The sequence below is a fragment of the Pipra filicauda genome, unplaced genomic scaffold (assembly GCF_003945595.2).
Source record: "Pipra filicauda isolate LSUMZ 115617 unplaced genomic scaffold, ASM394559v2 scaffold83_size3615187_pilon, whole genome shotgun sequence".
Classification (NCBI taxonomy): domain Eukaryota; kingdom Metazoa; phylum Chordata; class Aves; order Passeriformes; family Pipridae; genus Pipra; species Pipra filicauda.
Window position 1 is genome coordinate 2,702,746 of NW_024105020.1, and position 16,749 is coordinate 2,719,494.

Here is a 16,749-nt window from a genome sequence, read left to right on the forward strand (position 1 = left end):
CACAACCGTAGAGTGACCCCATTACACTGACATTGTTTAACAGCCCTTTACCCTAGGAAGTGTTTCTGGATAGTGTTTTGACAAAAGTTTCTTTTTGGATGTACGCCACTCGTACCTCTGGTTGCAGCCTTGAAGAGATCTGAGATATGTAGATACGCCGTGTGGGAGTCATCCCACCTAAATTTGCACACTTCTGCTGTAGATACCTACATCTGCTCATCACCTCAGCCTCCCCTTACAGTCTGTGGCGAAGAAAAGACGTTTTTGGGGCCCAGCTGATCTGGTCTATTTCAGATGCCTATTTCAAGATGGAATTTTTCACACCCTTCAAGAGTAGTCCACTGACTGGAGAAGGAACTTGTTGACTAGCTCAGATATAGGTGTCTATATTGTACAGATGAATCCACCCACGTTTAAGGAAATGTATCACATCCTTCTGTTTCTCCATGAAGCCTGGCACATGTGTATGTCTGTGGTGCATTGATCCCCAAAACTATCTGTGTCCTGTTAAGTTTCCTGGCTTGGGTTTTCATGCCAAGCCTATATTTAATTGCAAGTCAGCTGATCACAGAGTGTTGTTCCTGTTACTGGGCACCACAGGCTTTACTCCAATTTAAATCTGGCCAGTTCTCTAAAAGGCCCTGGGGGCAGCCCAATTCCATGACACAAAAACCAAAGGGCAAAGAACATTCTGGTATCAGAATACTCTGGTCATATATATTCATTTCCATCCTTACGTGCTGCTGAAAAATTTCCAGTTCAAGCAAACCAACTTTTCTTCCATAAAATGGTATGTAACATACTAAGAGGGATGGTGTGGAGTGGAGAATTAGAGATTTTCTTTTTCTCCCACAGATTATTACAATTAGGCATGTAAAATGGACTGGCAAAAACTTTCAAGGGAATGTTCCCAATCCCTTTTTTTACCAGGCCTGATATTCATTCTCGGCTGTCATGATTTTGTTCCCTCACAAGGTACTTTCTTTTTTTACTTGATTTCAAAGTACAGTCATTTTCAGGTAGAACAATCGATTGAATAAATTATTTCCAAAAATGAATTGGCATCACTCATATATACTGACAATCTCAAATATTCCAAAACTGTATCAGGTCTAAAATTAGTATGAAAAGTTTTAAAATTATGATTTTTTAAATTTGGATTCTTTTTAATTTACCCGATAGGCTGTAGGCATTTTACTTTTGGCAGATGCATCTTAAGGGATTTTTTTAGCACAGATCTTAAGGATTTTTTCAGCAGACAGATCTTAAGGATTTTTTCCAGCAGCCACAAGGATTTAAATTTTTATTTAAATAAACCCCAAAAGTGCACCTGAAACTCCTGACAAAATCAGTAAAGCTGGCAACACTGTTGATCCTTTTTATTGGACTTCATAGTTGGCTAATAGGTTGATGGGACTATAGTTATTCTGCCTAAATAGCAGACATACCACTCTAGGAAAGTACTGCACTGCCAAGTTATAGCAGTGTAGCACTTAATCACTGTTTTCTGCTGGTTTACTGTGACCCCTTGAAATCCATATTTGGTGAACCACTGTTTTCAAGAATTACAAGGTACATAAAGAAGCAGAATGGGATGTAACATAAAAACTGGAATTGTTTTGAACTTTCAAGCAACACTCACTCTAACCTATACTATGGGCAGAGGTATATTTTTCCCCATGTGCTTCTGATGTATGTCCTTTTTCTTAAATACACCTGAACAGTAGAAAGACTTCCATGTATATAGAACCTTTTATTATATATCTAGTAAATTCAGTATGTGCACAATGAATGACACCAAACAAATCTATCTGAATTTTCAACAACAATAAAAAAAAAGTGTTGTTCACTTTAGATAAAGAGTTAAGAGTTGTAAAAATACAGCTTCATCCAAGAGAAATATTGACCATCTGTTTTCAAGATTTACAACTCAGGAAAGAAATTCCTCATGTAAGATATTAGGGAGTCTGCTTTAAAAGAAATAAACTTTAGGCAATCCAGCAAACTTCCCATAGGTTTTGGCTAGCTCAATAATAAGTAAGCTAGACACTTTTGCTAGAAGGAATATTCTTATCATATGAATTTCAATGTCTAATTTTTTTGCTTATTTTAGGAGCCTTTGCTCCATGTAGAGTGAATACAAGCCTCAGTGGGTGATTCTGGAGGCACCCTTGGCTGTGCAGGAAACCTGTGTTGCCCTCAGGCATCTACTTTAAAAAAGAAGTAAGAGACTCTTTTAAGTTAGATACTGTGGATATTCTCTCTTGAGCAAACTTTCTTACAGAGCATTGATGGTTTTTATGTTTGACTCATGACACACTTTTTGATTATTCATATGCAGTAGCCTAGTGAATCAAATTTTGGTTGCAGTTGAGGAAATTAGGAGACTTTTCACTTTCACTTCTGTGAGGTTATGTTATGGCTGGCCATCTACTCCATCATTTATTTCTTTTTGGTTTTTTTTCCTTTCTTCTTCATTTTATTACGTTCAAATTACTGATTGCAAGAAGCACTAGAAAACACTCGCATATTGTTCTGAAATAACATCATCTGAGCTGTGGTTACATTTGAAATCATGATTATCCCACTTCTTCCCTGTCCAAACACCATTATGTTTTAGATGCTCTCTTATAACGTGATGGTGTTGTGACAGAAATGAAGAGAAAAACTAACAGCCGCACAATATTCCCAAAATGAGAACTTGACAGCACCACCACACAACAAATGTTTGTGGGATCTCAGAGGATTATAACATCAATACCAGGCAGATTACATAAATCGCCTGGTTAGCCCTCCAACTCCCCACCAAATGCTTCTTCAAATACTTTCTGTATTTACTGTGATGGCACAGGACACAGAATACATATCCCTAGCTTTCCTACTAGCTATCTTCCCTTGTACCCTGCCTTGTTTTCATCCCTTCCTATCGCCATTACATTTTTTTCTATTTGGAAACTTAGAAGTGTTTCCCAGTAAAGCCGATGCCACTGTGCTGTGTGAATCACCCTGGGAAATGATGAATCACAGAAGCCATCCTCTTTTCCAATGCCATTCTGAAACCAAAAACATCTCCACTTGCCAGGCATGCCCCACGAGCCCTGTCCTGCCGCACAGGGCCAGTGCCCAGGGGTTGCTGTAGACTGGGGGTGGCTCTTGGTCCAGAGGAAAATCTCTATGGTACTAGGAGGGACACGGCGCTTCTGCGCCCCCGAGGGATCCCCGGGGTGGGGGCAGCAGGGTGTCGGCACTAAGCTCGTGTCCATCTGTTTGGCTTTCAGCCCGAGCCGCCGTCGTCCAACAAGTGGCAGCTGGACAAGTGGCTGAATAAAGTTACCACGCACAAAGCACCCATCCTAACCCACCAAGATGGCCCAGCGCTGGAAGCCCATCCCTACTACGGCCGCGTGAAAGTCGAGCGGCAGGAAAGTGAGAAGGCCTCGGCGGAGGGCCCGGCCGAGCACCGCAGCGGGGAGAGCCGCACCGCCACCGCCGCCGGGGACGGGCCGCGGCCCAGGACCGCCAGCAAAGCGCCCGGCAGCAAGGGCAGCCGGCAGAAGTCACCCCTCGCTGCCGACGGCGCGCCCCCGAGGCGGGCAGCGGGCAAGAAGGCACCGCGGCGAGCCGAGAGGACCTCCGCCGGAGACGGTCCCCACTGCCCCGGCGCAGAGGAGCCCCCCCGGAGCCACAGTTTCCCTGAAGGCACTGCTGGCGAGGCGCCGAGAGCCCGGCCCGGCGGCACCGGCAGCGGCGGGGGCTGCAGAGCGGGGCATCGCCGGGAGCCCCGCTCAGCTGCAGCTGGTGAGAAGCGTCGGGCCCGGGGGCCGAGCAAAACGGCGCCCAAATCCAAGGAGTTCATCGAGACCGAGTCTTCATCCTCTTCATCCTCCTCTGACTCCGGCTCTGAGTCGGAGCGGGAGGAGCGCCCGCTGCCCAAGGCGCCAGCGGCAGCCGGGTCCGAGCCGCGTGCCAAGGACGCGGGGACCGGCACCGCCAGCAAACCCCACGGCGGCTGCAGTGCCTTTGGCTCAATTAATGCCAGGACTAGTACTGAAATAGCAAAGGAGCTGGAGGAACAGTTTTACACCCTGGTTCCTTTCGGTAGGAATGAGCTCCTGTCTCCTCTGAAAGACAGTGATGAGGTAAAGTCGCTGTGGGTCAACATTGACTTAGCTCTTTTGTCCAGGATTCCAGAGCGTTTGCCCGAAGAACCGCTGGCCATGAGCGCCGAAGCAAACCAGGCGGCCAGCCTCCCGCAGGGTAGTAGTGCTGAACCCCCCGCAGAGAAGGGTTTACCGAAATCTAGAAGGAAACGCAAGGTGAGCTTCTGGGGGACCGATTAGAAGGGGTAGGGGAGCCTCCAGCAAGTGGGAGGCAGGCATCACTTGTGCCCACATCCAGTGCTCGATGGCAGTGTCTTCTCCAGGAGAGCATTTCAGAGCTGGGATTTGTCCCTGCTCTCCACGTAGGGACTGGCCAAACCCCAGGGGAGTTGCCATCCCAGGAGGTGATGAAACTGCTGATCACGAGGGATCACAGCCCCTTGGAGACAGAATTCACTGCTGGCACATGCCTTTGCGTGCTTAGCGAAAAGCACTGCATTTTTAGTAGGATAGTTTTCCCTCATGAGGCTTCTCTCAAAAAACTGAGCATTTGGAAGTGATGCTCAGGTCAGCAAAGGGACAGCTATCTACTGTCTTGTCATGGTCTGCGTGGCATCACTGCGTGTGCGGTAAAAGAAGAGGCAGCATCTTTTTTCCCCTTAGATTGTCAGCAAGAGGCAAACCCTTCAGCCCCAGCAGGGAGCCCTGGCTTTGTGGGGGTGCACTCATGGAAACCTGGTACCAGCCTGATTCTGGAACCTGCCTCCCTCACGCCCTGTTGGCCCTTTTTTCCGTCAGGGCTCTGTAAAAGTGGGACCATAGTCCCTTAGTTGCCCCCTCCCCAGCAGCACTGTCACAGCAGCCAGGTGGGCACAGCCCTCTGATCACATCCACCCCTCCACCCAATCTCTCCCACACACTTTCTGGTGCTAAGGAGAAAACCCCCTCCGCTTCATGGCCACAGCTGCCCACCAAGCAGGCTTTCTGGTCTGTTTGTACTGATCTGACCCCAAAAGTGACTCCAAACTGGAATCGCCATCTGCTCAATTTCCGGACAGTTTTGCTGTGCAGTCATCTGTTGCCCTCTGAGCTACTGTACATGTGCAGATGGATCTGTGTATTTTTGAGGACCATTTATCTAAAGCAGTCTTCCCTATTGTTTAATCTTACTTAATTTTTGGTTTGGTTTTTTTTTTTTAGTATCTGAAAGGTAGCAGCCCTGTTTCAAGTGGCGAAGTGGTGGAAACAATTCAAGTTTTATACAGTTCTCATTTGTTTACACACTGGCTCTTTAGATTTTATTTTCTTAAGACATGGCCCAATCATCTCTGATCCATGTTAGTATATACTCAAAGAAATTATCATTGTAACAAAATGACAGAAAATACCAGCCCCTGACTTGTTGAAATACTTTTGGATCTGTAGTAAATTCAAAACCTACAAAATTATTACTTTTCTCTTCAATCAGTGTGAGAATGAGGAAGAGTGCAGAGACATCAAGAAAACTCACTTAGAACAAGAGAGTTCTTCACGATTAGCTGCCTCTGCCCACAGCATCACAACAGCAAATCACTGCAATATGCATGAAAATAGGTAAGCCTTTCCCTTCTTATTTATCACTCAATCGTACAAACTGTTGCAGTTTAATGCTGTGTGTTACTTTTTACTTAATTGGGATTTATTTTTGAATTATTATATTTTATGTTGAAAAATTACCCACTACGGTCTCCATTCTTCTGGTTTAATGAACAAGTTAGTAGCTCCTGACATATTCATGTACTTGCATTTTTGTCCTGTTGCACAAAGAAGTTGTGAGCTCAAGTGTGAGACTCATGGAATGAGTAATTATAGCTAGAGCAGTGTGATTGTCTGAGACATAGTCATAAACGCTGTATTGTAGGTACCAGTTCACATATACAACCATCTTATAGCCCTTACCTTATAGTGCTGCAAGTTTCAAGCTTAAAGTTTGACTGTATACATAGAATTATGTATCAGCTCTGTGGAAAACATTGAAAAAATATTCATAACAATGCGTGCAATACTCTTTTCCAGAATATATTTGAGATCCACTGTTTTTGAGACTACCAGCATTCCATTCTGTGTAATTAGCAAGTGCTCTAGGACAAGGAACTTAGACTTTTAAAAAAGTGAAATTTTAAAAGGATGTAGGGCATGAAAAAAAAAGATGAATATTTAGCACTTGCTGGCATGGTTTATGCACACAGACCCCTGTCAATGTCAGAGCAATCACACTTGAGTTTCTCTGGAGGCTTCCAGAAGTCAAACTTAGACATGCGTCTTCTCAGTTCAGCTGCATGCTGCTTGGTCAATGCTGGTCATCAGTATTTTTTTTAAATCGTTTTTCTGGTAGTATCAGGGTATCTCTTGGGCTGAAACTGCTATAAAATAAGAAAATATTCGTATTTTTTATAGTAGGCTTTTCTATTGTACATATCTTTGATGAGCTTGAGCAACTCTTGTCATTAATACTGAAAAAAATCATGGCAAAACCTAATATATATAGTGGTTATTCAAAAATGTGCATTCAATTTCTTTGTCCTGACATGTCACATACATTTCATATAGTGAAAACAATACACAGAACAGTTTGCTTTATTGTGGGTGACAGTATGCAGACATGCCATTCCTCTTACCACAGTGTCACATTTTACATTGTATTCATTTTCAGAGAGTAGCATGGCTGTCATAGCTTGCTGTGTCACAGGGTTAATTCTGTGCTTGCAGGAAGCAGGGCAATAATATGTGTTTTTCTTAACATTATAGTCAGTACTTCTGGTAGCAACAGTATATTAAAGAAACAAAGAATATTTGAAATGTATGTTTGCCTCCTAATTGTTTCCTGATTTGTTCTGCTTCCAGGATGTTTCTGTGGTTTGTGCTAGTGTAGGACATGATATCAAATGCTAATATTCCCACAACTGAGGAAGGGCTACCGAGGCTGTAGCTAAACGAGCAGTGCAGATATCAGGACCTCCTGGTACTCTTGCAACAGCAAGCTGTTCATGTTGTCACATCCCCTCTCCAGTTACAACACCAGAGATGCCTGTGAGGATCTCCTGTAAATACACTCAGGAAACTTGTTTAGAACCAGAACTCTCTTTTCCTTTCCTTTTTCCTTTTTCCTTTTTCCTTTTCCTTTTCCTTTTCCTTTTCCTTTTCCTTTTCCTTTTCCTTTTCCTTTTTATTTTCTCTTTTTTCCTTTTCCTTTTTTCTTTTTCTTTATTTTTTCCTTTTTTTTCTTTTTCTTTATCTTTTTTCCTATTTTCTTTTTCTTTGTTTTTTTTCCTTTTCCTTTTTTCTTTTTCTATCTCTTTTTCCTCTTTTTCTTTTTCCATTTTCTTTTTCCTTTTTTCCTTCATTTTGTTTTTTTGGGGGGTTTTTTGCCCAGTTATTATTATTCATCTCCCAATACAGTCGCCCAGACAGTTTTGGCAGCACAGCTGAGGGCTGGTAGCAAAGGGAGGAGCAAAACCACCTACAGACATGAGCATTTTGTACTGTGGAACTAGAGTCTGAGGTGCAGACTAAGTAAGGTCCTGTTTGACAAGAAAGGCTGCAGGCTCAGGCAGAGATACCCCAAATATCTTGCACCTATATGAGATGCCACAATCTGTCCATTTCCAGCAGGTGACAGTTCTGAGACTGTCCTTTGCTGCAGGTTGCATGGCTTCTCAGTATAAGAAGATGTGCTGCTGCGCTTTGACTGCTCGCAGTAAGTTTAGGTGGGCCCTACTCAATGTGCCAAAGGCCATGTGGAAGGTGAGCAGTTGAAACTACAAATTTCAGCTATTTCTCGCAAGCTCTGGGCCAAGTTTTTGAGGCTTGGGTACACTTCTAAAGAGCTGTGGCTTCTCTTGGCTGCTTCAGGCCCACACTTTGACAGTGATGTGTAAACACGGTTAGCCAAGCCCTGGGTTTATGTTTGAAGAGAGGAAAAGAAATTACGGTATCAGCCTGCACATTCAACATAGCGCTAAAGATCTTATTTTTCTTAGAGGGAGAAGAAGGGCACAGTTGTCTGTCTTACACACCCAGAGTTTTGCTTTTGTAAACAGCATCAGTCATTAAAGCAAAACAGTTGACATAGTGTTTTGAGGGTACTACGTGCTGTGAAACAGTAAAGGTTCTGAATTACAATTCATGGCTTCTTTTACAGCTAGTTTTTAAAGACTTGCCAGATAAATGGACAAATGTATGATAAGAGCACATTTAATTAGCTCTGTTCCCTGAAATTATGTGCAGAGATGAAGTATAGTTCTTACTATATTCTTTTTTGCAATTCCATTAAGTGTATATTGTCTGATACAGTAACTATAAAGAAGTGAGAATTGTCCATAAAAAGTAATAGTCTGAATAAAGGGGAATGTGACAGGGAAAGGTATAGTGTTAAAATAGTCTCTCTGACCTTAATTGCAGTTTTAGTCTTAATGTCAACTGTCTCCTTAAAAAACTTCCAATTTTTGTGTGTTGCTTTAAGATTTTCAGCTAAATATTTTCTTCAAGTTAGTGCATCTGAAGTTTATTTCTGGGCATATTTTTATGGTCTGTCTGACTTCTCTTCATCTAAAGCTTCTCTTGAACAAATGGAAGCTGAAAATACTGTCTATGTTATAGCTTTCTGCTTTAGAAGACAGAGCAGCTCACATTTCTCTGCGTCTACTGTTTGCATATGCTTCCTTTTGTCTGCACTAACAGCCTATCTTTCTTTATCTTCAAAATCTGTATTAGATTAGTATAAACAGTGCTACCAAAGGCTGAGCAGTGAGCACAAAAACAAGCCAGTCATCTTTAAACACATTTCCTGTTTTAGTTCACATATGGTTTTATTGCCATGGCTTATAAATTGTCACCTGTAACGGTGAAATAGGGCTCCATAACCTGAACTTACACTTCAGAGCCTAATCTTCGTCTCCAGCTATCCCTTAAGAAATGGTGAGCAAGTGGCCATTTATCTCTGTATTTTTTTTTTCAAGTACTGTGATACGGACTTTATATTAACTCCAGAATTACAATTTGCCTTGAAGGGAAAGAGAAGAAACATGATACAAATTTGTAAATGAACTCTTGGTCCCAACACTGTACGCTTGTTTCCAGATACCAATAGACTTTATCCTGCCAGCAGGTTTTAAATTCAAAGTTTTGGTAATATATAAAACATTTACTTTTCTCAAAGCCAGCTTTGTGACACTCCATTACTGTAATTTCCATTTCCAGCTTGGCAATACCAATAAATAAAAATGAGAAAATGCTTCGGTCACCCGTCTCTCCCCTCTCTGATGCATCAAAACACAAATACTCCAACGATGATTTAACTTCCTCCAGCAGACCTAATGGCAGCAGTCTATTACCTTCCATCTCCTCCAGCAAAAAGCAAAAGGGTGAAATCCAGTCGCAGCCACATCCCGGAGACTTCAATGTAAGTGTATGCTGTTGTTCACAATACATAGCCTAGCAGTATATTTTTCACTTTGTATTGCAGTCTACAATAGTTTTGCAAAACATTATGCAAAAAAAAAATTGCAATAATGAATGTTATTTTGTAAGTTCATCTTTTCTGGCTTGGAGCTTAGCAAGGCACAGAAGAAAGGAAAGAGGGCAGGCTGTAAAATGGGCAAATAACAAAGGCTACATAAGCAAAAGGTAAAAGCTAATGGCCCAAAACGAATAGCTGTCGGCCTCCAGAGCATTGCTTGGACATGATGCAAGGCCCTACATTCGTGGTGCATAAGGCCCCTACTGTATAAGGGCTGCCACTGCCTTAACCATGAATGTGCCTGCAGACAAGTTCTCCTACCTGTCTTAGAAAAAACTTTCTCAGATCCTACTTACACCAGTGAACAGCTTAGAAGCAGCCTCACAACTCAGCTCCATCAGAGCCCAGGTATTCATATCCTTATCAGAGAGTCTTGCTCACACTAAATGTGCCCAGAGCACTGTTCCAGATAAGGGTGTATTACTACACTGCATGGTGGCCACTCCTTCAGAGCACAGAGAGGCAGGAGTAGATGGCTGCCCCCATTTATGCATGAGTTCTGTGATTAGGATGCTGGAATAAAGAGCCTGTTAGCTCTTTTGATTCAGGGAATTCCCATCTCTCTCTCTCTCTCTCTGTCTCTCATCTCTCTTTCTCTTATTTCTCAAAATCATACCATACCCTCAGGCCTACAGGACACTGATGGTAGAAGATCAAGGGCATAATATTGTCACATCCTCCCCATGACACTGTTCTGCTTTATGTGAAATTCCTAGAAAAATCAATTTGGATACTATCATCTTGATGCCCACTGCTGAAACATCTAGTCAAGCTGTTAGGGCGCTCTTCTGCCCATGCTCCTCTCCTTGCTACAAAAGCTGTTCATATATTTTATCCTATATCTATTTGCAGTATTTGTTATTTGATATAAAAGAGGCTTCAAAAGCCTAAGTATTAGTGCCTGAGCAACTTTGAGGTAAACAGTCTACCTGAGTTGTAGCAGTGGACTCTTCCAGCCACTTTTGCTGTGGTGATAAATGGCCCCACAATATCTGTTAAGTATATATGCATATACTTAAATATATATTTTTTTTTTAGAGTGGAGGAGGAAGTAGTAAATATAATATTAATTTTGAACACTTTTTCAAAAAAAAGTTATAAATTGTGTGTTTCAAGAATATCTCACAGATGCTTTTGGTAAATTAAAATAAACTAATACATAAAATATTCCAATAAAAAGGCCTTTAACATATAGTTATTAATTTATTTTTCATTCACTAAATGCAAAGCTTTAAACATTTTAACTTCTAAAATATAAATTTAGATGTTTATAAACCATTCAGAATTACAATGATATGATCCTTCACTTGGTATCTTGAAAATAATTTAAATTCCTGTACAGGCAAATGTGTTGGAAATCGAAAGTAAAGGGCGATTGCTTTATGATCCACACCCTTATCAAATGCATTTCACTGAGATTTTCTGCATAGCCTAGCAATGCACCATTTGGTCAACATTTAACTACCTTTGCAATAAAATTCTTATGTATCTGGTTATTCATTGGAGCCTGCTGAACTGATCTAGATGTGCCATATAGAAGATGAGAGCTCATGAACTATAAATGTTAACGTTAGCTTTGTTTTATCCCATCTTCTCATCTGGCACATAACTGGCAGATCCTTCAAATTCCTGTCAAAGACTGCAAGCCAGGCTTGCCTACAATGGGCTTTTATCCATTTGAGCTTTTTTCCCATTTCCCCGGTGCCTTTTTGTCTGTCACCTGACAAAGAACAGTGATTTTTGGCAGTGGTTATCAACCAAAAAAAACCTGGGGCCCTCTGTTTTGCACTGTACCAGTGTGTAGTAGCCCAACATAGCAGGTCACTTGGTAGAAAAAAAGGGCTCAGGAGGCCACATGAAGGACAGGGCTGCAGCTGAGGGAATGCATGAGACCCTGCCAAAAGACATGTTCTTCCACTGCAGCACAGGGAAGTGGTCTTTCAAGGTGATCAGGAGCCCAGAGCACAAAGAAACCTGGACCTTGGGCTACAAATTCATACCACACAAGTTCATCAGCAGGGCAGCATGAAACAAGTCGAACATGTAAGTTCTCGCTCTCCTGAGGCAAGGGACAATGCTAGTTTGGAAGCTGAAAGCTAGAGATATAACTTGATCTTCTAAATTACTACAACAGATCTATTCTTTAATAATTTCACTTACTGTGTTTCAGAGTGTTTTGATAGTTAGTAATAGTTCAGGTCAGTTTCTTCTCTTTGTCATATTGAAATTCAAGCCCTTTACAAAGTGCTCTGACCAATATCTGTGAATTCGTGGCTGTTAGTGATAGGACACTAGTACATACTTCCTGCTCAAATAGTAGGAAAACTAACTTCTAATTTACAACACAGTGCAAAGACACTCTGGTTTTCTTGTTATTTGTAATTTTTTTAAGTTAGTAGCCAATTCCTCAATGTCTTACCTGCTGTTTGTTGTCTAGAAAGCAATTCACATCAATTCAGAAAATGTTCTTCTCTGCAATAAGCCACAGTCCCAAACACAGCCTTGGTCACCTCTGTCCAGCACACCCAGGGACTGCAGAAGGACAAAGCTTATCTTTGATGATATGTAAGTACAAATGGCTTTAAAATTAAAACAATATCATTTTTTGCATTTAAAAAGAGAAAAATACAATTTGTCCAACAGGAACTGAGATGTGGCCAAAATTCTAGTAAGACTTATTGTACACTGAGAAATGAATGAAACATACTATATAAACTCCTTAGTTTGTCATCATAAATTGAGCCTCTAGCCACAGAATAGTAGAATTCATAGAATCACAGAGTCATAGAATGCTTTGGATTTGAAAGGACCTTAAAGACCATTTAGTGCCAACCCCTTCACCACGAATAGGGGATGTCACCCAGTTTTGACCAGGTTTCTCAAAGCCCCATTCAACCTGGTCTTGAACACTGCCAGGGATGGGGCATCTGCAGCTTCTCTGGGCAACCAGCTCTGGTACTTCGCCACCCTCGCAGTAAAAAATTTCTTCCTGACATCTAACCTAAACTTGCCCCTTTTCAGTTTAAAGTCATTCCCCCTTGTCCTTTAACTACAAGCTCTTGTCAAAAGTCCCTCATCATCAGGGAGCACTGAGGACTGGGTGTTCCCAAAGGATAGGGCACCGAGAGCCAAGATGCAAAATGCAGCTGGCAGGGGTCCAAGTCCCACAACACCTAAGCCAGGTGAGCAGGGCAAGCCCAAAGGTGGAGTCAGGTTCAACCAAGCGCTAAGATCCTCAGGCCCTTCCATAGTGATGAGTCAAGTCCAAGGTCAGGCCAGGAAGTCAGGTCAGAATCAGGTCCAACAGACACAGCCTGGGGACTGCCAGGCATGCATAGTGACAAGGCAGGTCTGAGGTCCAGTCAGGAAGGCAAACCCCAGGGCAGGGTCCAGGCCAATGGAGGACATGGCCAGGCACAAGCACTGCTGTAAAGGGCACGCTTGCAGTGAATTGGACAGGGAGTGAAGGCCCAGACCTGAGCTTAAATGGATTTCATTAGCCCATGGACAGAGGGGGAGGCCCCACATGAGGCAGGTCAGGGCCATTAAGACTTTATTAGTATCCTTGTGGCACTGGTATTAATTATGCACACATCAGATTATTAATGTATCATAACTATAGCAAGGCAGGGTGAGAGGGGCACCTTCTTGTGCACCCTTTGGAGCAAGGAGAGAGGACATAAGGAACCTTGCATCTCTGAACCTTGACAGCTGCTGCTACTTCTGCTCAGCTAGAGGTATCACAAGGGCAGGGTGAGCAGGAAGCAGCAGTGGTAAGCATGAGTACCTGGAGGGGTACCTGGCCCGCCCCACCTCCATTGCATCCTTCACACGTCCCTGGCTACTTCTCTGAAAATATTTTAAGCTTGTAATTGTCTTTCTTTTATTTTTGGTAAATTAAAATTGCCAATTTGTTTCCCAATGTCATTTAGGACATAGTATTATTTAGATAAGGTAAAATTGGGAAACTGAAGGTTGAAATCCTAGTATCTAGAAAATCCGCATTCTTTTTGACTGATAATGTTCTGGCCTGAAAATACTGATATTTTTTCTGGCTATTGTAGAAGAGGTTCTGTTCAAGGCATGCCTCAAACTGCCTGGAGCTCTAAGCTGCATGACCTTGACATAGTTTTCGTACTCCCAGACTTTCACCCACAACATCTCTAACTCCTTTATACCAAAAGAAATCTTGGAATAACAGCCTTGTTTTCTCAGGAACTGTTTTCTGCCAGAATTGTTTTTTTTTAATATTGACAATTATTATTGTTGTTGTTGTTGTTCAAACTGTAATGTTTGTTCACACTGTCTGGTCTCAAGGACAACTAGAGAGGCAGCAGCCCCTCATAAAGAGAAACCAGGTTTCCTACTATAAGGTACAAATAATTCCTGTGGACTTCAAAAGGATGTAACTGGCTTGCATGTCAAGAAAAGAAGGCTTAATTTCTGTGTATATTCATGGCAGTCATAAGCAGATGTAAATTGAATAAATGTAATCAGTTTTTCTGCCGCTTTTGGAAAAAACTCTCCCCTGTGTATATATATATCCTTGTTATTCCTCTTACTCCACCTCCCTCCATGTTTTTAACTCGTCCAGTATGTTTATTTAACAGTGTTTAGAAGTACTACCTAACTCTTCATATCTCTTAAAATACTTTATCATCTGTAATTTACTTGCAACTGCTTAATTTTTCTGCAGTTTAAATATGTACGTACAAGGCAGAAAGGTGTCAGAGTCAAAAGTCAATAGGATGTGCTCATCTCTTTGGATTAGAAAGAAACATAGTCAGAAACAGCTACAACAGAACTATTGTATCTTCATCTGCTTTTCCCTCAAGATGCTGACAAAAAACAGGGGGACTGATTTGTTTCACTTTCCCCCTAGGATACTGTCATGGGAGATCTGCTTTGGTCAGCATCTCTGTCATCTGAGAGGCTTTTATCACTTGCTTTCTCCATTAGTGATAGAAATGATTTCTCTGGCAGGCATCTCCAATAAAACTGTTTCAACTTTTCAGACAGATACAATTAAACATTGTTGTATAGTGCCTTCCATGTAAAATATCCCCAAGCAACTTGTAGACACTTAAAAAATAAAAAAAAAGCCAAATAAGATAAAACACAGAATCAGATATATCTTAATTTGTCCTTAAAACCCAGAAACAGTTAAATGCCTGTTGTGCTAACTAGAGGAAGGACACTGTCAAGTACTACATCTGTCATCCACAACCTGTATCTGGCATATGCCATCAGAATACTAGCTGTACTAGATCTTGATTCTGAAATTACTGTGCAGAGAAGTCACTGAAATGTAGCACATTAGACTGGCTGTAAATGTTAAATGCCAACAAATTTGACTCACATATTAGAAGGATCAAATTAAACATGGCAGCCAGTGTCTTTCAAATTCATATAGTACCACAGCAGAGGAAATGCAGTACAGTAGGTCTAAATTATGTAGTAATCCTAATGGCAGCATTTGTCCAAAATGATGCCTATGAAGTATTTCATCTCATAATCCATGAAGTTCTGAATTACTGTAATCCAGCCATGGCTTTAAAGTCTTAATTTTAATCCGACTCTGAAGTTTTTAAGAGACTAAATCCCTTATATTTGATTTAAAACAACAACTATTTTTTTAACCAATCAGTGTGTCTTTCCTTTATTCTCAATTTATTTTCTCCAGATCATTGACAACAGCTGTCACTAGCAATAAATTGGAACACAAGTAGGTCAATAAAAAGTGTATCTTGCTTGGCAGAGTACTGTATACACATACACTGCAGTAGAACAGTAAATATAGCTAACAGTCTTCAAAAGACAGGCAAAATTCTACTTTACCTAGTTTGCCATTTTTTACTGATAGATCTAGATATGCTTAGAGGTACCCAGCATGCCTTATATGTTAAGTGACATCTATGCTGTTTTCAGTGGTAATTCTTAACAAGATTTCCTGGATTTTTGGCCATTTTTGACCCCATGAAGAGAACATTTTCAAGGCTACATAGTAATGCTTCAAGCCAAATTGATTCCTGCTGTAATTTCACTGAATGATAGAATTCCCAGTAACTGCATTTAGGAACTAAGTCTGTTGTCCTTGAAGGGATAAGCACAGACATGCTGTGGGTGCCCAAGGGCACAGTCCCACACCTTCCTCAAAATACTGCATATGTGGTATAAAAAAGAGCAGAGCACACCTAGCTTCACAGTTTTCCTTATGTCTAAATCAGAACGTGCTCCTCAGGATTATTTTATTGCATTATGGGTATTCTTTCAAACTTGGAGCATGGTTTTTCTTCACTTATATTTATTTTTCTTTTTTTCTGGCCTTAGAGGAGTGAGATAATACATCTTCTACGGCTTTTTTTTTTAATTCATGTTTTGTTGAATGTCTGCTCCACCTTTATGGATTTCAGTGCTACACACATCCACCAGCTTTACATTGTCCAAGGGACATATCCTGTGGTGAGATAGAATTCCCATGTTTGTTTGTCAAACAGTAAACCATATACCCAGAAAATATTCAGACTGTAAAGGTGTTATGCATAGAGCTCATGAAGAGTTCAAAAAACAACTTCTTGGCACATCTCTTTGTTTTGGCTTGAAACCCCAAGTGTCTCATTTTCAAAAGTCTCCTCTTCCTTGTTCTTCCTCAGAGTGGAAAGGAGAAGGTACTCTGTTGTATGGGTTCTGATTCCCATACAACATCTGGAAGTGATTTCACTTTGCATTGCTCAAAATGCCCCAGGGACTCCTGAAATATTTAGTGAAACTTTTGTAGTGCTGAACACATCCTGAGGAGCACAGTTAAGGAACAGAGCTTGGCTCCTCTTTCTTCTCATCAGCAATCTAAAAAATCACTGGTCAGATAGACCAATGTCTACTACACTAAATTCCTTAAAATTCATATACTTACTTTGGACTGCTCCCAGTTTCTTGGCTTTGAGGGATTTCAAGACTTCATCTGACTATCCCAGTCTCCCTCTTATTCTTACTTGTGGCACTGAATTTTCTCATGTGTACCCTGCCTATGATAAAATAACATTAGATGTGCCAGACACTGCCTCCCATGCCAGTGTCTCCCATGCCAGACAC

General features: G+C 41.4%; 1 protein-coding gene across 2 annotated transcripts in view; it reads left to right on the forward strand.

Annotated features, from left to right (window-relative positions):
• AFF3 (AF4/FMR2 family member 3) overlaps positions 1-16,749 on the forward strand; it is a 331,674-nt gene that overhangs the window by 290,516 nt on the left and 24,409 nt on the right. For both annotated transcript variants that reach the window (XM_027718125.2, XM_027718126.2), the window contains exons 11-14: positions 3,279-4,316; positions 5,569-5,693; positions 9,339-9,540; positions 12,095-12,222. In XM_027718125.2, coding sequence (XP_027573926.2) covers positions 3,279-4,316; positions 5,569-5,693; positions 9,339-9,540; positions 12,095-12,222 — 1,493 coding nt within the window. The remainder of the gene's footprint in view (positions 1-3,278; positions 4,317-5,568; positions 5,694-9,338; positions 9,541-12,094; positions 12,223-16,749) is intronic.